Here is a 21316-nt window from a genome sequence, read left to right on the forward strand (position 1 = left end):
TGTCCTTGCCAGCCAATAAAGCTGTGATTTTGAGTTCACCCCTCGAGTCTGAGAGCCTGCATTTTGGGTCCAACTCCTGCCTGCCACACAGCGCTTCCTGACAATTGGTCTTTGATACCGTTCTGATAAAATGTCCTTGCTGGTTGACCATATAAGTTCTCAAAGTCTTTCTTGTAACTGATTCATGATAATTTTGATGGTTTTATTGTTTTGTTGCTATCAGATCAGAAAAGTATAGAGGAGAAAAAAAAACAAACAAAGTCTCTGGGTGTTCAGTTTCCCCTAAAGATATGCTGCAGATGCAGCATATCCTACAGATGCTACAGATTGCAGTTTGTCTTTCTCAAAGCACTGGCTCAACCATTAGGTTGGTCCCTAGATGACCATGAGCTGTTTCATTCAAATACTCCTAAAATATTTGAATGGGTGAAATAGATAGGCTAAATTTTCCCCCAAAACACAGTTTAAGAATAACAGTAGGTAAGATGTGTTTGCCTTTACTGTTGCATATCTAACCATTTTCACTACTTTAATGTATATAATAGTTTGTACAGTTCAAGTTACTAATTAACAGCAAAAATATATGACAAAAGGATAACGAGTTGCTATGACTACATGAAAGCCAGAGCAACAATTCACATTATTACAATAATGATCCATACAGATTTATAATTTAGGTAGGACAAAGGACAAATGTCTTTGTTCATCAGCATTTACTCTTTCCTTTGGCATTACTTCAAAATGTTTTGTTCAAGCAGTAAATTTTTTGACACATCACAAGTGTTGCCAGAGATTTCAATTTATTGAAGATGTATTCAAAACAACTGTCTCTGCCCAAGCAGGTATTTTTTTTTCTTCCCAGAAGAGCAGAAAGCATTTCTTTTTCAATTTTTTTTATTTGGCCTTTATTAGGTAGAGACAGTGAATGCTGACAGGAAAGCTGGGGGAGAGAGGGGAAGATATGTGGCAAAGGGTCGGACTTGAAACCCGGCAGGCCGCTCTCAGCTATGCGGCATATGGTCACCTGCTCATTCCACTGAGTTAAACCAGCACAGAAAGCATTTCTTTTTAACAAAAATGAAACATTTTAGACTTGGTCTTTCAGAGCGAAGTCTAGTTAAAAGCAGCCCTTTCCCGTTCGAACTGTTTTCGGTTGAAAGAGCGTTGGCTTAGCTGCTCTTGCTGCTGTTGTTGCTGTTCCTTATTCCCTCGTCCGTGGATGAGTCTTTTAGTCAGAGAGAGAAAATTGACAGTTAAGAACTAGATGCAACAAGAGTAATTGTCAAGCATTTGCAAGACTTGTAGAAGCACAAGTTCTTACCTGTGGATATGTTCGCCAACTGAATAAAAAAGAAAAGAGATAAAAATATTGTAGCATGAATTCCATACATTATAATTCACATTTTGTGGTGAACATTTTACATATCCAAAATTAGGTCTGTGTATTGGTATTTAATACCATGATCAAATGTAAAACCTTTTTTTTGCTAACAGCTGACTTTGACGAAGCTCGCTATAAGTAAATATATGTAGTACTGTACTAAAGTATTGCAATTCCACAAATCTCTGGCACTCCTTAAAGATTTTGAAGTGAAATAAATGAGACAGCGGTAGCCACAATTTTAGGCACTTTTTCATGGATCAGTTTCAGAAATGTTGGAACCCACATTTCATGTTTTTAAGCCTGATCTGATAAGAGATTGGTAGTCATTCTGACTAAAGTCCCAAGTATCTATATATGTTGTCCAAATCTGAACACAGGTTGTTCCTTTCTGAAAAGTCAAAAAATATATGTATGTGTTAATATGTATAGTAAATAGGGATGGGAATCGAGAACTGGATCCAGTAGTCCAATTGCATGGAACTGTTAGTTTGCCTTTCTGTCAGTCCTGCTTATCGATTATTGGACTCTTGCTACAATCAGCTGATTTCAGTTTGTGTGTCGGAGAAGGAAAGTAGTGGCGCAGTCTACAGCGTGGACATGGAATATTTCTTTTATTTTTGTTGCACAAAACGATAAATGAGCAATGGTAAAGTGGAGACTGCTCCAGGACAGAAACAACTCCATTATACTGTTAGCACAACTTCGGTTCTTCGCAAGCACCCGCAGAGACAACATGCTAACGCTAAGCTAGCCAAAAACTCAGTGATGTTTAAGCTGAGTAATGCAAACCCCAGCCCAGCACTGTGATGAAGTGAGCTGTCAGTAGCAGTGAAGTCAGTCGCCGCTGAACTTCAACAGAGCAGTCATGCTGTAGCCTCCTATTTTGACAGCAGATTCACTGTGATGATCACTTTGAAGTCTCTTTGTTCTGGTTTTCATCTTTGATTTGTGTTATCGGCTAAATACTAAGAGAAATATATGTGTGTCCTCATTAGGATAGGGATTTTTGTTGGTGTGTGTGGCTTTACCCTGTAGGTTTATATTGTTATTTGGTAAATATGAGACGTTGTGTTTTCGATCATTTTACAGAGTAACTAAAAAGTGATGAGTAGTATAACGAATGTCTTTCTCCTGGGTGTAATTAAGTAACGTACTTTTAAGAAAATTGTTCTGTTTAATAACTTTTTACTTTAGTGTTTTTGAGTAATGCTGACACGTACAATACTGATCACAACAAAGAGGGGAAATACAACCAACATTCACAAGCATGACCATACAGGATGTAACTGATTTGTATGAATGTAATATCTTTGATATGTTGCTTAGAGATTGTGGTGGCAATGAGCCATTGAGAATCGATAAGGGAATCGATAAGGTATCGAATCGATAAGTGATATTGATAATGGAATGAGAATCAATTAAATCAAATTCTTCCTGTCCCTAATAATAATCTTATGAATTATATAGACACCCCAATCAAAGAAACTGCTAAACATAGTACTGAGAATTTAATCAAACATTACAGTATTTAATGTTAATTTAATTTTTCTTTCTGTTATTAGTATTACAGTAATTACACATGCCAAGATGATTATTGTCAAAATATCAACAGAATTACCGCTAAAAAGTCCACCGATAATATGGTGAATAAAGGCCTCCCCAGGTTCAGCCATGAGGACAACCATCGACAGCACAAGGAACAGCATGGTGCACTTCATCCTAGAGACAAGAACCAAAGAATTTATAAATTGTTGTTTTTGAGCAGCTAGTTCAAAGTAAAGTAAGAAAATGATAACATATTTAACATTACATACCTTTCTGATTGAAATGCAATTCAACTCTTCAACTTTTGGAAAGTAAGTGGTATAAAGCCTACAAGAAATAATCTCTGTCTGCTTACTCATCTCTTTATATACCAGCTGGATTACTTTGTCTTGCTTATGCAAAACAGGAAGGAAAAGAAAAAATAGACTATCACATGGTATTTTGAAATGCAAAAAAAACCCCGCATAACTGCACAGTCTTTGATCATGTAATGGTCATCTTTGTGCTCAGTGTCAAACAATTGAACACAATATCCCACTTTAAATCACTATATCTTGATGAAAATGTTTGTAGAATTTTTTTTATATTATATTTTATATATTTTATATATATAAAAACACCATAGGGATGTACTCTTTAGCTCATACAGTGCTACCTTTTTTTTTTTTTTTTTTTTGCAATTTTGCCCAAAGCTCAAGGTGTGAATAAAGTGCAGACTTCCAGCTTTAATTGACAAAACTATTAACTATAACTATTTTCAGAAGTTTAAAAGTAATTGGAAAAATTTAGGGAGAGGCAGTTTCATGGTGAGATGAGATCTGTTCCATTGCCTTTCAATGGCAAATTAAGCATAAAATGACTGAAGTTGAACTTTTCAATCCAGATTACATTGTGCTTGAAAATAGCTAAAATACCCTGCACAGTTCTGGTGAGGAATTCTTTGGAGATTGAATCAATTAACTTTTACAATAAAGATGGAAAAACAAAAGTATGGAGGAGGAAAGGAAGGACTCTAGATCTCTATATTAATATACTATTATTATTAATTAGTGGTGATCTTTATAGTAATATTATACTAATTATGTTTTTTGTCAAACTCTTAGGCCAAACTGCTATCATTCTTGGACCATTGGTGCAATCGCAAAATTCCATTTCCTGAAAGCAGCGCTTTTAGTGGGAAAAATGTTTTGTCACTCATCCAAGTGACTTCTTCACTCTCAGCTAACTGTGGGTTTCCCCAATCTTATAAACAATACATTTGCACAATGAGTGAAACAAGCCCACTGAATGAACAATGGGCTATGAGGTCAGTTCCTCGATCATTAATATGCAAACTGTCATGACAATTGATCAACAACCATTGATCAAAGCCCATTGATCAATGGCCATGAGTACCATTCACATAGAGTTGCTTAATGGCTGTAATCGCAGTATTGTAAGATTGTGAAAGATGTACTCTTGGGCCCTTCTCGATCCAGAGATGGTCATTTCCTTTTCACGACTTCTGTAGAGCTGCATCACACTCACACACTCTCTTCTCTCAATTTGGTCTTCCTGAGGCTTCTGCCACACTGTGCCTGGGATTACCGTAATGACCTTAATATCACTGTAAAGCGCAGAGTCAAAGGGTTCACGACTTACAGGACTTAGAGATGTTTAAAAAACACCTGTCTGCCAGCAACAGGTTAGACTTTAGAAGATTATTTTTAGTATAAATAAATATTGTGTTGCAACTTCTTCTTTTAGCTGCTTCCTAATGGGTCGCCACAGTGAATCATTTGCCTATATTTCACTCTATCCATAGCATTCTCTTCTGCCATGCCAACTCTCTGCACATCCTCCTTCACAACATCCATCAGCCTCCTCTGAGGTCTTTCTGTTTACCTCCTGCCTAGTAGTTCTTCAACTTCCTTTGTCCAAAATATCCGCTACTGAGGTTGTGCATGTGGCATCATGCAAACATCATGCAAGAACTGCCATATTGGATGTGATAACAGGCAGCAATCACACCCAATGACTTATACGTTCTTTACATAAAAATTATCACTGCTATTTGTTTCCTCTTAACAGCTGTATTCTGCTGCCCTCTTGGGTGATAAATAGTACTATCAATTAAAAGTTGTTTATATTTTTAAAATCACCAGTATCTGTGCCAAACAACATTTGATTTTTGAAAATGGTGCTGTATGAGAGTGGTACACTGGGCACACATCTGCAAAAAGCTGTTGCAATGCAGCAACATCTGCTCTCCGAGCCTGTGTGAGATAGTCAACAAGGTCACAAGCTCAAGGGCTATGGTGTCCAGCAGCTTGCCTTCCCCCTTCATTGGGCCAGGCTGCAGCCATCTTGCCGCTGCATTGTGGACCTGGCATAGGCAAAGACCACATCCGCCGGTTCCATACGACCTTCACGGAAGTATCAGCAGTTATCCTCAGGCAGTCAACAATCATTGGGCTGATGTCCCAAAAATGGCCAACACAGGCTGGCTGAGGTTTGCTGCCTAGGCTTTCCCTGACAGCAGAGGTAACAGCCGCAGCATCCACTCCTCCACGGGCAATGGAATGCCTCTGCTGTGACCTGAAAGACCTACACCTGGAACACCTGGAGTTTATCTTACACCTCCATCCGATGAATTCAGATGGCTAGGCCTGGACAGAGCGGCAGCGGTGCTGGCGAGGAGCCAGATCAAACGACAAGGTCTTCCAGAACTTAGTCTGGTGCTCGTGCTCGGCCTGGTCCTGCAGCCTCTCCTGCTGGTGTTGACGCCTGTTCTCAATGCATAACTGCTAGTTCAGTCGTCATTTTTGCCAGCACCTCCACTGGCTGTTCTGGTCGCAGGTCCATCATCATCAACATAGATTACACAGCAGTGGGGAATACATTTAATTGCAATAAAAGTATTTCTGAATATGTTATAACTACATTTTGAAACATAATTGTGGAGTGGAGAGAGAGAGGACCCAAATGACTGACTCACAAAGACATTCACAAAGACACGGACTTGACACTGAGACGTGGAGACATGACTGACTGGGGAGACACAGGAGATGCACGAGCATCTTCATGGGGTGACTAGACATGGAATGTGAAGTAGAGCAAGCTATCCATACCTGAGGCCTTGAAAACTGCCAAGCAAAGACTCACAGCCTTGGCCAGCTACTTGAAGAGGTACACCAGAGAAATAGAAGGCAGGTGAATAAACCAGCTGTTCTCCACAGAACCAGTCAAGGTGTACTCTCAGTGGCAGGGGAACAATATGAGAACAGCACTACCAAGGCTGGAAATGGAGCAATACTGGAAGAGCCTATGGCAGAAGGGCACAAACCATAACGGCAATGCTCAGTGGCTTGTGGATCAGAGAGCAGACCACAGCAACTTCCCTGAACAGGGTCCAGTAACCATTACAGTGGCAGACGTCCAAGAAAGGGTCTCCAGTATGAAGAGTTGGACAGCACCAGGCCCCAAAATGGTTCACACCTATTGGCTGAAGAAGCTGACTGCACTCCACGAGACTCTAGCAGCACAAGTGAACCAGCTGCTAGTCGATGAGAGAGACCCGGAATGGCTAACTGAAGGCCGGATGGTCCTGATCCCCAAGGATCCCAGAAAGGGACTGGTCCCATCCAACTACCGGCCAATAACCTGCCTCAGTACCACATGGAAGCTCCAGTCAGGCATCATAGCGGCTAAAACGAACAGAATGGCTAACCGAAGGCCAGACATTTTTTCCCCCTATAATGACTTACAGAGCAATAACAGTAAACTGTCCACACAAATACCTGAAAGATGACATAAAATGTGGAGTCTGCAAGGCGTTGTAACGTTGGGTTGTGTTCAGTGGTTGAGAGGAGGCGGTAGAAACCTTAGCAGGATAGTACGAAGAATACATGATCACACTGGTACTGGGAATTCCACAGCGCATCCTTTAATGTACCTTCTCTTCATCAACCATACAAGGCTCGGTTGAACGGCTGCTGCTTATCAAACATGACACACAGTGTTCATACAACCTGTAACGTTGCAAAAGTTTGTGGAGAGGTAAAACATATAAAGTCCGTCTCTCTACATGCACTCGCGTGCAAGCACGTTGTTCCCATAATTCACAGAGAGGGCAGTGCCGCACACTAATGACATCATAAACCCTTGGCTTAGGTTGCATTGAAGAGACACCACATCATTGTGACTGTTACAGTGTGCCCTGTATTAAATTTGCTTACCTTTAGCCCTTCAAATTTCTAAGGGAGATCGAGTTTGTAATAATCAGCTGCCTCCTTTTGATGTATTGCAATCATATTTGTAATACATAAGACTAGACACCCAAGGTTTCAGCATGCTATAATATGAATTTATTAAAGAACAGACAATTCACAAAAACAAAAACACTAAGAGTACTTTATCAAGTAAAGTAACACAAAGTATAGTTTCAAGAAATAATTAGCTGCATTTTATTTCTGTTGTTATAGACGAAGAAGCTTTTCTTTTCAATAGAATGGGTTTTTTTTGGGGTGGTAGCTTGAATCTAGTCAAAATTAAGTCGACGAGGGTGGTAACTGATTGCACGCTTATCCAGCTCCTGATCTTTTTGCTGCTCTTGCTTTTGTTGGACATCCTTGACAGCATCCTTGACACCAGGCCCATTGATGAGCCTAGTGGTAGCAAAGCAGACACATTACAACAGAAATTTTGCATTACACTACCACTTTTACTACTACTACTACTGATTATTATTATTATAACTGTTATAAACTCTCTTACCGATGAAGAAAATGTCTGGCTAAATAAAACAAATGAGAAGAAAATAATTATTCCTAATGTGAATATTTAGTAGTACATTCAGCACAATTGTATGCTTATGTCAACCTTTTTTTCTAAAACATGCTTTTTCAAAAACAAACTATACCTCCATGGAAAACTGCGTCCCAAATGCACTCTCCAGGTTCAGCCATGAGGATGACCATCGACAGCACAAGAAATACCACAGTACACTTCATCCTAAAAAAAAGAAAAGAAAAAAGAATCATCATCAGGAATAGACATCGACCATTCTCAGCACATTTACAGAATAATTGTGATTCATCTGTTATAAAACATGTTACCTTTTCCACTCTCTAAATGCCAAATCAAAGTCTTTTATCACAAGGGATCTAGATTTCTCTGAATCCTGAGTGGCTGGTCAGGCTCTCTTTATATTTGGTGGACTGCATGCATAGTAGCTGTGGTACATGATTACAGGAAGGGCACAAGAATGTATACCATCAGTTCACACAGGTCTCACTTCTTATTACTTCCCCATATTTAAATTTTTCTTTAATTGACCCAAATAGACATTCATGTTTCATAACATTACTGGAAAGCTGTTTTGATATTCAAATTTTTAATTATGTTTTAAATAAAGAATAAAAAATAAACATTTACTGCTGGTAAGTGTTGTCTCCTTAGGGTTTAATGATGACAAATCTTAACCCCATATTTGAAACTGACAGTAAATCGAAGAATATTTTTGGCATGACTAAAACTAATTACTGATTATTAACATATGACATTGAACAATTTTTTTATTTATTTTATTTTTTTTAGAAATAATGGCTATAGGTTAAGAATGTATACAAGTAAAAAACAAACAAGCATATGCACTGGCAGAGGCATTCTCAGCCCTTATTAGAACCAGTCATTAACATGGAACAGTGTGACTTTGGAAAGAGGAAATAACACATTCTTATCTATAAGTTATACAGTACACAATTACCATATTGGCTTGCCATATCTTGTATGATCATCAACTTAAGTGGCTTACATTAGCTAAGATTAACAAAAGTTAGACTTATAGTGCTGTAACAAAAAACAAAACTTTTAGACTCCCTTCTGATATTGCATGATGTTTGTTTGTATTACACTGTACTCCTTTCCTGGGTTTAACAGCTTGTTTCAGATTTTTTCTTCTTCTTTTTTTTTACTGTTTGTGTTCTCTAAGACCTCCATCACAAAGACGCAGTAATCAGTCACAAAAATGTGCAGCACTGAAAAACTTATGATATGTGATATATGATATCATATGATATGATATATAATTTCTTTGGCCACAGTCAAATTACTAAGGTTTCTGGAGTTTTCCTGGTAAATGCCGACTTGTCTACAATCCTTTGGTAATTTACCTCCAAGCAACACTTCAAAAATATTCACTTCAATAATGAAGAGACAGACCGATTTATTTATTTATTTATTTATTTTTGCCTGTTCTGTCCAGCACTATAGCAATCAGAATTATTGTCTGAAGGCCAAGAAGAATTCCAACAGCTTTACTTTCCCAAGTGGTTCATTATGGCTTTTGCCATACTGATCCACTTGATTGTCATAGTTTTTTCGATCTTTATTATTTATTTATTTATGTAATTATTTATTTACTTTTACTTCTAACTTATAAAAATCAAAACAGACAGGACGGAAGGGGGGAGGGGAAGAGAAAAATGAAGAAAAAAGAAGTTGGACAATGCTCAACAGAAGGAGAGGGAAAGAAAAACAGGAGAAGAGAGACGGAGAGAAAAGACATGCACTGTGCGATTTTTTTCAGTCACATTATTCAGCTCCTGCTCAAACTGTACGATTGACTCGCAGGGGTTATAAGTTTGTTGGTCTCAATGCAGGGTCTCACACTATACAGCCCAATGCTCTGATGCGACCTGAGTGCTCACACTGTGCGTCCCTAACATGAAAGTTATAACACAAAATGTCTCTCCCTCTCCCAGACACACACACCACCACCATCAACTTTGCTAAATTGCTAATGTAAAAACATTGACCAGACAGCTGCAATTGAGCAGCAATGTCCACCCAACTATTTTCACAGTTGTTGCGGTCGTGATAATTTTGTGAGGCCACATCGAAAAAGCTCGGATGAGCCTGCCAACTTCTACAAGTTGGGTCTCCATCTCTTGTGTCCAGATCACACGCTGCACTGCCATGGTACTCTGTCTTTTTGACTTCCATTTCTGTGTTTGCGCATGTGCAGTGTGAGAGGTTGCGTTAAATCGGCTCGTGGCATTGCTTCACGAGGGGCGACCAGGATTTCAAACAGGTTTCATTTTCTTGTGATCATACGATTGCTGATCGGGAGCTGGTTGTGAGGTGTTAATCGCTCTTCGTTACCCCATGCATACTACACAATGCACGACACACGATTAAGGTGAAACTCTGGCCGATCCCCAAAATGGTCGCACGACTGAAAAATTGTCTCAAAATGGGCCAAAAATCGCACAGTGTAAGCCAAGCTTTACATGTACACATGCAGTTACTGTCCCTCCATTTAGAAAGACAGAGGCGTCACAGTGAACTTCTACATTCAACACAAATGCTCTCACAACCCAAATCCTGACGCAAATGTTGTTGTCGGTATTGAAAATTTTTTGTTTTTTATTAAATTTATTTATGCTGTATGCAATTTGTTCATTCCTAAGTTGTGAGTCTACACAACAGCAAAAACACTGTCTTTAGTTATTAACATTTGAAATGATGAAGGCACTTGAAAGTAACACAAAATTAGGTGCCTTTCCAGAAAAACAAAATTCAGAAGTATTTAAGGTTTGCATAAAACCCTGTTTACATTTTTTCCAGCCAGGCTTCTAGACTTCTGATTGGCCAACACTTCTAAACAGTTAGGATTTGGCGTGTTCCTGACAGCGCTTGACTGAGTTTTTGGCGTTTGCATAGTCTGTGTCTGGGAGTACCTGTTTGTACAGAGGTGTGTACAAACAGGTTGGGCATCTGATTAAAATGCCTCCTGGATGAGGTGTTCTGGGCATGTCCCACCAAGAGGAGGCCCCAGGCAGACCTAGGACACACTGGAGAGATTATATCTCTCAGCTGGCCTGGGAGAGCCTTGGTGTTTTCCCAGAGAAGCTGGAGGAGGTGGCCGGGGAGAGGGAGATCTAGGCTTCTCTACTAAGGCTGCTGCCCCCACAGGCCCAGCCCTGGATAACCAGAAGAAAATAGATGCATGGAAGCTTAACCAAAGTCCTTTAAACACAGGCATGTTTACATTCCAGGTCTCTAAGAAAACTCAGTATATATGAATAAGAAAACTGTGTTAACTAAACTTTATTAACTAATTATTGTGGGTAGTTAAAATCACACCAATGTTGTGTTGGTGTTCATTAAAATGTGCTCAGAATTTTGCAAAAGAACAATGATTCAGCTCATAAATCATGACACACTGCTCTCCCCTGCGTAACCTCCCTTTATAAGGTTAAAAGTATTGTTGTAATAAAATGTTATGGTCAATGTTATGGAATGCTGCACTGAGGTCTAGCAGGGCAAGAAAATACATTTAAAAGTCCAAAATGCAAGTCCTCTGTCACGTTTTCCAAAGTTGTCTGGTGGGCTGGATTGGAGTCTTTGCCAGACTGTTTCTGGCCCCTGGGCCTTATGTTTGACGTCACTGGTTTATAAGGTCTTGAAAAGCAAATAAATATAGAATCATCTTGTGTCATTCAAAATGTGTATTCTATGAGAATATTAGGTAATTTAGTGCAGCATAGTAAAGACTAAGCCATTCTTCAGCGTTTAAACCAATGAGACAGAGCAGGCTGTGGTTAACATAGGTGAAGAGTACTCAATTTAAATTTAAGATGAGAATACACTTTCACTTCCCACATTCCAGCTTTATTCTGTATAGTGTGGCCAGGGGTTTAAAGGCAGCCCTCAAAGCTCATATAAAATCTACTTTTATTTTGTTGATTTAAGTTGGCTAAATCCAAGGACAGCAGTAAACCTCAGAACAAAAGTAGCAGCATAAATCAGCTGTACAAAGCCTTTGCACAAAGAAAACCCTGGCCAGGATGAAAGTTTGTCAAAGCATTTCCTTTTCTTTCAGCCATTTTTTGTTATGAAAACCTGTATATGTACCCTAAACCTAACCATAATGTTAATACAGTTTCTCTATTAAAAATACTCTTTTTACTCTAATCTTCATAATCTATATTAATAGATATCTTCTTATGATTATATCATAAAGACATCAGAGACATCATCATTAGCTGGCTAGGTTCCCAGACTGCTATATTTGATACATTTATAGTTCCCAGCAGCAGAGATGGGCTGTAACATGTAATCCGATTACTTTTTTCAAGCAACAAGTAATGTAAGAGATTACTATTGCAAAACAAGTAATTTGATTACTGTTACTTTCCCACAAGCACGCTGTGTTAATGCGTTACTAAACCGTCGCGATTTTGTTTGTGAGAGTGTCTCATGACAATGCCGTATGAGCGTGTGATGTCCGTGACAGCAACAGACGTGTGTAGATCAAAAATGGATAATATGGAGTGCGGGAGAGAGTACGACCATGCAGCGTTTAAAGCGTTGACATACTTACATTACTTTGAGTTTGATTCCGTAGAAAGTGACAAAAACATTAGCGTGCACTGTACACTCTACTTGGGAAGAAAACTTCTTTCTACAGCGAAAAATTAAGCTTCAAATCTGAGCAAACACCTAGCAAGCCGCCACGGGAATGTGAAATTCACAGAGAAATGTCTGGATCCCCCCACTGACATGACCACTGGACAAAACTCCACCCGCCCCACTCCTGCTAAACAGGTGGCAATAGATTTAAGAGCGACAGGACTTAGTGTCGCTGAATCTTTGATTTTATTTATTTTTTTGCTGTGTTTTACTTGCATCTATTTTAAAGAATGAGTGTAAACACAAAACATTATTATATTTTATATGCTGGGTTATGCAGAAAATAGGTTTAAATGTTAAACAATTTCTTCAAGTCAAACACAGTGTTACATATAATAAAATTTTTTGCTTAATGCAATGTGCATAAAATTAAAAGATTACAACTCATAAAACGATTTTTGAAAAGAGGCTTTCCATTTGATTTGATTTTATATGATGGATTATGCATAAAAATAGAATTGGGCTGAAAAGTCTATTGCTTTATTACTTATTCAGGTTGTGTATCATGTTTTTAAAAAGTAACTAGTTACTGTTGAAAATAAGTAATCAGTAAAGTAAGAGGATTACTTTTTTGGAGAAGTAATCAGTAATTAGTAATTTATTACTTTTTAAAAAAAATAACTTCACCAACACTGAAAAGTGTTGGTGAACAGTGTTGGTGTTTAGGTGGGAGGATCGGGCTATGTTTTTGATTGAAAAAAATTGTGTATAGTTACTCTAAAAATGTATTGACATGTAATCAGTTAACCCTTAAACCCTAACCCTAATTTACCCTTTAAACCAGGGGTGGGGTCCTGCAAGTTTTAGATGTGTCCTTGATCCAACACAGCTAATTTAAATGGCTAAATTACCTCCTCAACATGTCTTGAAGTTCTCCAGAGGCCTGGTAGTGAACTAATCATTTGATTCAGGTGCGTTGACCCAGGGTGGTATCTAAAATCTGCAGGACACTGGCCCTTGAGGCCTGGAATTGCCCACCCCTGCTTTAAACCCTAGGTTAGGGTTTATAGGGTTAATGTGATAAAGCTCTTTAGAACACCATTTTTATTCATTTATTTTTTTGAAGGAGCACATTGTTTCAGAAGCACATGTTCAAACAGCTCAATATCTGCAATCTCACAAGCTACACTATACTGCCAAAGTATTCGATTGTCTGCTTTCAAGCCCATCTAAATTATAGTGCCATACCATTCCTAATCCAAATGGTATATGATTCCAGCCCACCCATTGTCATTGCCTTACCACTAACACTGAACTGTGGAATATTTAGTAGCAAGTAAATTTCATAAGTGGACTTGTTGCATAGAAGCTTCCGCCTCAAGAAAGCGGAAGCACGCCAAGCATGTGGCGGTCCATGCTAGCCTAAGAGCAAATCCAAGCTGGCCGGCTTTCCCATCCATCCTGCTCTCTCGACAATAAACTGGACTACATCCAACTCCAGCAGACCACACAGCAGGATTTTAGGGACTGTTGCGTCTTTGTTTTCACGGAAACGTGGCTCTCTGACAGAGTTCCAGATACTGCCATTCAGCTACATGGGCTCACCACATTTCGTGCCAACAGAAATGCAGCTCTGTAAGTAAAGTAAAGTAAAATTTTATTTATATAGCACCTTTCAAGATAAAAAATCACAAAGTGCTTCACAGAAGCAGAAACGGACATACAACCTCAAACAAACAGAATCAACCAAAAGCAAGTTTAAACAGATAAGTTTTTAACTGCTTTTTAAAAGAAATGACTGAGTCCACAGATCTCAAACTCAAAGGGAGCGAGTTCCAGAGCCTGGGAGCCACTGATACAAACGCTCTGTCACCTTTTGTTTTTAACCTTGTATGCTAGACAACCAGCAAGCCCTGGTCACAAGACCTCAGGGACCTGCTGGGGCGATAAGGAAGAAGAAGATCACTGATTTAAGTTGGAGCTACACCGTGCAGGGCCCTATAGGTCATGATTATAACCTTAAAATGGACCCTGAACTTGACAGGGAGCCAATGCAGTTGAATCAGCCGGGGAGTGGCATGGGAGTATTTTGGATACTTTGTCAGAAGCCTAGCAGCAGCAATTTGAACACCCTGCAGTCGTTCCAGGGAGGCATTACTTAAGCAAGAAAACAAGGAATTACAATAATCTAAGCGAGATGAAACAAAAGCATGAATAATCATTTCCAATTCGGAGCGTGACACAATGGGACTCAGTTTAGCAATATTTCTTAATTGGTAAAAACAAGAGCGAAGCAAGAGGGCCTAGATTTTTAACCACGAGGGGAACAAATTTCTCAGGAGCAAAGACAATGACTTCAGTTTTCTCAGCATTTAGTTGAAGATAATTATCAGCCATCCAATCTCTAATGGAATCAAAGCAGGACTGGAAGATTTGAACCTTAGAAACATCAGGTGGCCTAAAAGTGATATATAGCTGAATATCATCTGCGCAACAATGATACGAAATATCCATTAATGAGCTAAGAAGTTGCAGAAGAGGGAGTAAATACAACAGAAACAGTAATGGTCCCAAGACAGAACCCTGTGGCACCCCATAGGCGAGAGAGCTGACAGAGGATCTGAACTTAGAGGTAGCCACAGAGAAAGATCGTTCAGACAAAAAGGATTTAAACCATTCCAATGCGCTACCCGATATACCCACCCAGTGGTTTAATCTATCTAACAAAATACGATTATCAACAGTGTCAAAAGCAGAGGTGCGGTAAGACTCGCGGTGGTGGCTTGTGTGTCTACATCACCCGAGAATGGTGCAAGAACTCTGTGCTAGTTTCTTATTAGTGCTCATCGCTGGTAGAGTTATGACTGTTCGATGCAGAACTTTTTATCTACCTCAGGAATTCACTGCTGTGCTCATTACAGCAGTGTACATCCCACCCAGCACTAACGCCAAAGAAGCGCTCTGTGAGCTGCAGAACTCACACCCCGGTGTACTGTTTATTATCACTGGAGATTTCAACCACGCAAATCTCAAGTCAGTGTTTCCGAAATTCCATCAACATGTGGACTTTGCAACAAGGGGGAAAACGCACTGGATTTAGTTTACACAAACCTTCCCAGCACATAGAGAGCGAAGTCCTGCCCCCACCTCAGATACTCAGACCACTTGTCTGTTATACTAATTCCGGCATACAGACTGCTCATCAGACGCAAACCGGTTCTGAGACAGGTCAGAACCTCTTCTGCAGGAGCTCTCTCTGCTCTTCAGGACTGTTTTGAGCACACTGACTGGGACATGTCCAGGGAGGCTGCAACAAATGGCGACCACACCAACTTGGACGCATACACATCATCTGTGACCAGCTACATCAGCAAGTCCATCGATGATGTCAGTGTCTCCAAAACTATTATAATACGCTACAATCAGAAACAGTGGATAACTGCAGAAGTGCGTGAGCTGCTAAGGACTTGAGACTCCACCTTCAGAGGAGGTGACAAGAGGGCCCTGGGAACAGCGAGGGCCAAACTGGGTTGAGTCACCAGAGCAACAAAGCGCATGCATGGCAGAAGAATCCACAGCCACTTCCAGGACAGTGGCGACATGCAGTGCATGTAACAGGGCATCCAGGCCATTACCAATTACAGAAAGACGAGACCTGCCTGTGAGGGTGACGCCTCCCGCTGAACAACTTCTATGCATCACATCATTCTGAGGTTCAACGCTCAGAATGACGTGTTGGTGAGGAAGTCCACCAAGAGACAACCTCTCCCTGAGCACTGCTTCCATCCCAACGTGCCTCAAGGCCACCACCATCATCCCCGTGGTGTCCTGGTGTCCTGTCCAGTCCTCAGTGTCCTGCATCAATGACTACCATCCCATTGCTTTCACACCCATCATGTTGAAGTGTTTTGAGAGGCTCGTCATGAGGCACATTAAGACCCAGCTACCACCCACACTGGATCCACTGTAGTTTGCCTATCGTCCAAACCGGTCAACAGATGATGACGCCATCGCCACCACCCTACATCTTGCCCTCACCCTCCTGGACAATAAAGACATATGTACGAATGCTGTTCATAGACTTCATTTCAGGATTCAAAACAATCATTCCTCAGCACCTGATTGGAAAACTGAGCCTGCTGGGCCTGAAGACCTCCCTCAGCAACTGGATCCTGGACTTTCTGACAGAGAGACCTCAGACAGTCCGGATCGGTAACAGCATCTCCAACACCACCACACTGAGCACTGGAGCCCCTGTTTGCCCATCCCACTGCTGTTCACTCTGCTGACTCACGACTGTGCAGCAATGCACAGTTTGAACCACATCATCAAGTTCGCTATGGATACGACTGTGTTGTTTCTCATCAGCAAGAACAACAAGTCAGCATACAGAGAGGTGGTGTAGACTCAACAACCTGTCTCTAAACTTGGACAAAACAAAAGAGGTGATTGTTGACTTCAGGAGAGCATGGAGCGATCACTGTCCACTTAACATCGATGGATCCTCTGTGGAGGTCATCAAGAGCACCAAATTCCTTGGTGTCCACCTGGCAGAGAACCTCTTTGGTCCCTAAACACTAGTTCCATAACTAAGAAGGCCCAACAGCATCTGAGGAAAACCCATCTCACTCCATCCATTCTCACCACCTTCTACAGAGGGACTATCAAGAGCGTCCTGAGTAGCTGCATCACTGTCTGGTATGGTAACTGCACCGCATCGGATTGCAATACCCTACAGCAGACATTGAGGGCAGCTGAGAAGATCATTGGAGCCTCTCTTCCCTCCATCACAGACACTTATTGCACCCGCTGCATCTGCAAAGCCACCAGCATTGTGGAGGACCCGACACACACCTCACACACACTCCTCACCCTGCTGCCTTCTGGCAAGAGGTACCGGAGCATCCAGGCCCTCACTGCCAGACTGCGAAACAGTTTCGTCCCCAAGCCGTCAGACTCCTGAACACTCAGGTACTGGACTGACACATATGGATACCTTCATACATCAAGTGACTTTTTGCACAATACTCAGTCTTTTGCACATTTCTATTGGAGATTATGTATCGGAATTTCAGGAGCAGGACCACGCCTCCAAACGCTCCTTCCAGCTGTCATCTATATAGGGTTACCTCAGTTCTGCAAGCTGATCATTCTCGTTTACGTGTCCCACCCTCCTTGTTCTCCATTCTTTAATTTCTTCACTTCTATTTAGTACATGGGGATCTGCCAGGCCCGGGAGCCATCGGCAGTCCCCTTCGAGGCCTTCCCCAAACCGCAGCTCAATTCATGTCAAAGCATTCACTTTTACCTACTAAAATGCTGTCAAACCTAAAATGAGGACGTGGGCCCAGCTAGTGAATTGCACTGTTGTGTCTGCACTGTCTTGTGTCTGTATCGTTCTGTTCTGTCTGGAGTGCCACGGCCTCGTTTTTCTTATGCAGTTTTTGCACATTGCACTTTATGTAGTCGTGTGTTGATTGTCTGTTGTTTGCCATATGTAGCACCATGGTTTTGGAGGAACGTTGTCTTGTTTCACTTTGTACTGTACCACTGCACATCGTTGGAATGACAATAAAGCCACTTGACTTGACTTGGAAGTGATTGAAACACCTGAATTTAATTATTTTGATGTGTGAGTGAATACTTTTGGTGATATAGTATATTTCTGTGCAATTTAGCAAACATCCACAATGAATTAAAATGGACTTGTGTATGGATGGATGGATTGATGTTATTTTGTATGAAACTGCCTATTAGATGTAAATACATAAAGAATTACAAATACAAGTGCAGATCATTCTGGTGCATGTGTGTTTCTTTAAAACTGGTTGCACAATATCTCTTTATCATCCCTATGTAAATTATTGGAAATTAGCATATGCTGAGTTAATACGTGCCATGCTGTGGTGACTTCTTTCTACACTGATAACAACAACACTTCTATAGCTTTTGTGAGTTTGAAGTGTCAGAAGCGCAAAGTTACAAACAAAATTTACTTTAAAATGGGTATTCTTTAATATTTCACAACTAAATTTGGTTTCTATACCTGTTAATCACTTTCTAAACTCTTTTTTTTCCATCAACCCTGTTGAGGAGTACTTGGTGAGGGCTAGTTCTTTTAGGTTCAGCAGCTAACAAGATGGTGTATCGGATACAGGAAGGAGGACAAGAGGCTTCCACTTTGCTGGATTGTCACCGCCAGCTGTTTTATTGCCACTTAGATGCTCAGTGTTGCCAGCAGTTTGCAGTCACGAACTTAACACTCGGAGTATCACCGTGAAGGATGGCAACCAGGAACACAGCTTACAAGGTAAACAGAACCATCATTGAAACAATCTCCCCTTCTCGAGTAGCAGCGCGTTACCCCCCACTTCTGCCTACGTCATTTCCTACGACTCCACCCCACACAGTATTGCAGAACATAGACATAAAATCCCGGAGCCTTTTATACAAACCCATTGATTATCGTAACCATTTAACTAGGTCAGGATGAGAGGAATGCTGGAGCCTATCCAATATATGATAAGATGAGTGTTAGGAGTACCACCTAAGCAGGTTGCTAGTCTGTTACAGGGCCACAAAAGTATTTATTTTTTGTATCCTGCACACTGATGTTGCTACTCAGCATATCAGAAAGCAATTTCACTCTAAAGTCTCTATGCCTATACCCTTTACACACCTCTTTTCCCCCTTACTCATCCTGTCATGTCCATACTATATATGTCAATAAAGTTATTTAAGTAGAAAACATTTCTTGATTCTGAAAATCACTTTTGAATAAACTTTTCAAACATTTCAACATTAATGTTTCTGATCATTTTCAATGAGCTTCAAAAACAAATACATTTGTAATAATTTTGTGTTGTAAAAAATTATGTATCCTATGAAAATACTAGGCTTGTGGTTTGGTTTATGGCAATGGAGTATAATGGACTGGTGCAGATAAGGTTGTGATGTCTGTCTTCATTGTTAGGTTAAATCCAGATTTGTCAATTTAAAATTAAAGCACCATCCACCTAAACAGGCTTTAAAGTGGCTAGAACTTGGAAAACAGGCCTAGTAGCCCATGTAAGATCTGCTTATAACTTGCTAAATGCAGTTGGCTTAATCCTCAAAGAGCAATAAACCTCAGAGTAGGAGCAGCAAAAAGTCATCTAATTACTACATGTACAGAACGGACAAATCTACAAGCATTACCAATACAAATTACTGTATGGCATGTTTTTAAGTGATTCTTTTCTCTTTGCTGCAGTACCATACATTATCCAAAACCTAACACAGTGCACTCACAATATAGTTAAAACTATAGTTTGTCAATAAATGGGATATTGAAACAAATTACAGGGAATAGTAGAATATTCTTAGTAATTTCTAAGTTTACTGAGAAACTCATAGCCTTTCCTTCCACTACTTCACAATTCAGCCCATCCCTTGTTCTCTGTTGAATTCCTTTAATGTGGTGTTGGAGCAGTGGAAAGTGGTTTGTTTGCAGTAATATTTTACAACACTTTCACCAGGATTGTTGCCACAGACAACACATGTAGATGCATATTTCAGTCGTTGGCGCATAACTTCAGTCATCACTATAATACCTCATTCACTGATAGTAACACAGTTATTGAGCTAACTTTACGATTGTCACCTTATTTTGCAAAAAGATTTTAATACAAGACACAGAAGACGTTTTGTCATGCTATAAGCAAAATTTATTTAGCAACTGACATATGACCAAATGGAAAGCATCAAAATGTCTTCAGCAGTAAATTCAAATTAAGCATATTTTCAAAAATGGTTGGAATTTTTTTCCAGCACTTGTTTTGTTATGTTAAGATAAAGAGCTTTTCTCTTCACACGCACATATCTTCAGTGAAGTCTTATGTCTAGTCAAATTCCCGTTGACGCAGGTGTTTGTAATTCTGGAAATCAGCCTCCAGGGACTTTACCAACTCTTTGGCTTTTTCTTTTCCCCAAAACCTAGCCAAGGGAAAATAGGTTCCACATCAAAAGATACACACACACACACACACACACACACACACACACACACACACACACACACACACACACATAAAGATTATTTAATGCCACAAGATTTTTTAGATTCAAATATTTTGTGATTTTAGCATTTTGTAAAATAATAGCAATTTTCTTACCCCTGGGCAAAGCCTACAACTAAATTAAAAAAGAGAAGACAACTTAGTCAACAGTCAACAACATTCTGTTACAGACTTTGTAATGAAGGGTAGTCAGCTTTCCTGTTATCTAGTTGTGCCAGATTCCCAAAAAACAAACAAAAAAACACCAATCAAATAAACCAATAGTACCTCCTTTTAAAAGTCGATCCCAATCAAAACACTCTCCTGGTTCAGCCATCATGAAAACCATGAATAACGCAAGAAAGATCACAGCAGACTTCATCCTACAAAGAAAAACATATATAATCATTTTTGAATCTGTAACGTCATTTGCACTTGAAATATATTGATTTCTTACTTTTCCAGAGATTCACAGCCAAACGCTATGGGTTGGTGGAGATATTCACCTGTTGTGTGGTGGTAGTCTGGTACATCTCTTTATATTTATACAGGGGAAAGATTAGTAATTGTGTAATATTTTGCTCTATTACAAAATATAGGTTGTATTCGTGCCATTCTAGTCTTAATCGTGAAATCAACATAATTTCAGAGGGTTCCAATCCCTCACCACTTCTCTGTGTTCAACGTTTCAGTTTAACCCAAGTGAATAATTGATTTGTCAATAGTTAATTAAGCACAAAGTCATTTGACTGCTTTTCCGCTGCTAGGACCCAACTCTTCACTTCTTAACATTAGTCATCTGTTTTGTACTGTTGAAAATAAAATCATAGTTTGTTTGCTATGCAAACATTATTTATGTTTCACTCTTTTTCTGGACTTGGGGGTTTATGTGTGTATTTTCCTGCCTCTGTTCTGTAAATAAGAAGAAAGTATCAGAGGCACTTGTGTTTCTTTG

General features: G+C 39.9%; 2 protein-coding genes across 2 annotated transcripts in view; one reads left to right on the forward strand and one right to left on the reverse strand.

Annotated features, from left to right (window-relative positions):
• Positions 1–21316, forward strand: part of LOC134643190 (exostosin-1) — a 312370-nt gene that overhangs the window by 173266 nt on the left and 117788 nt on the right. The gene's annotated exons all lie outside the window — the stretch shown is intronic.
• On the reverse strand, positions 1114–8078 carry LOC134643192 (pteroicidin-alpha-like). Its single transcript, XM_065471996.1, has 6 exons — positions 8026–8078; positions 7830–7921; positions 7685–7703; positions 3003–3103; positions 1322–1340; positions 1114–1225 (listed from the first exon to the last, which is right to left on the reverse strand). The coding sequence occupies exons 2-6, from the start codon at positions 7918–7920 to the stop codon at positions 1114–1116; spliced, it is 342 nt and encodes a 113-aa protein (XP_065328068.1). The 5' UTR covers position 7921; positions 8026–8078.

This window comes from Pelmatolapia mariae, linkage group LG15, assembly GCF_036321145.2.
Source record: "Pelmatolapia mariae isolate MD_Pm_ZW linkage group LG15, Pm_UMD_F_2, whole genome shotgun sequence".
NCBI lineage: Eukaryota > Metazoa > Chordata > Actinopteri > Cichliformes > Cichlidae > Pelmatolapia > Pelmatolapia mariae.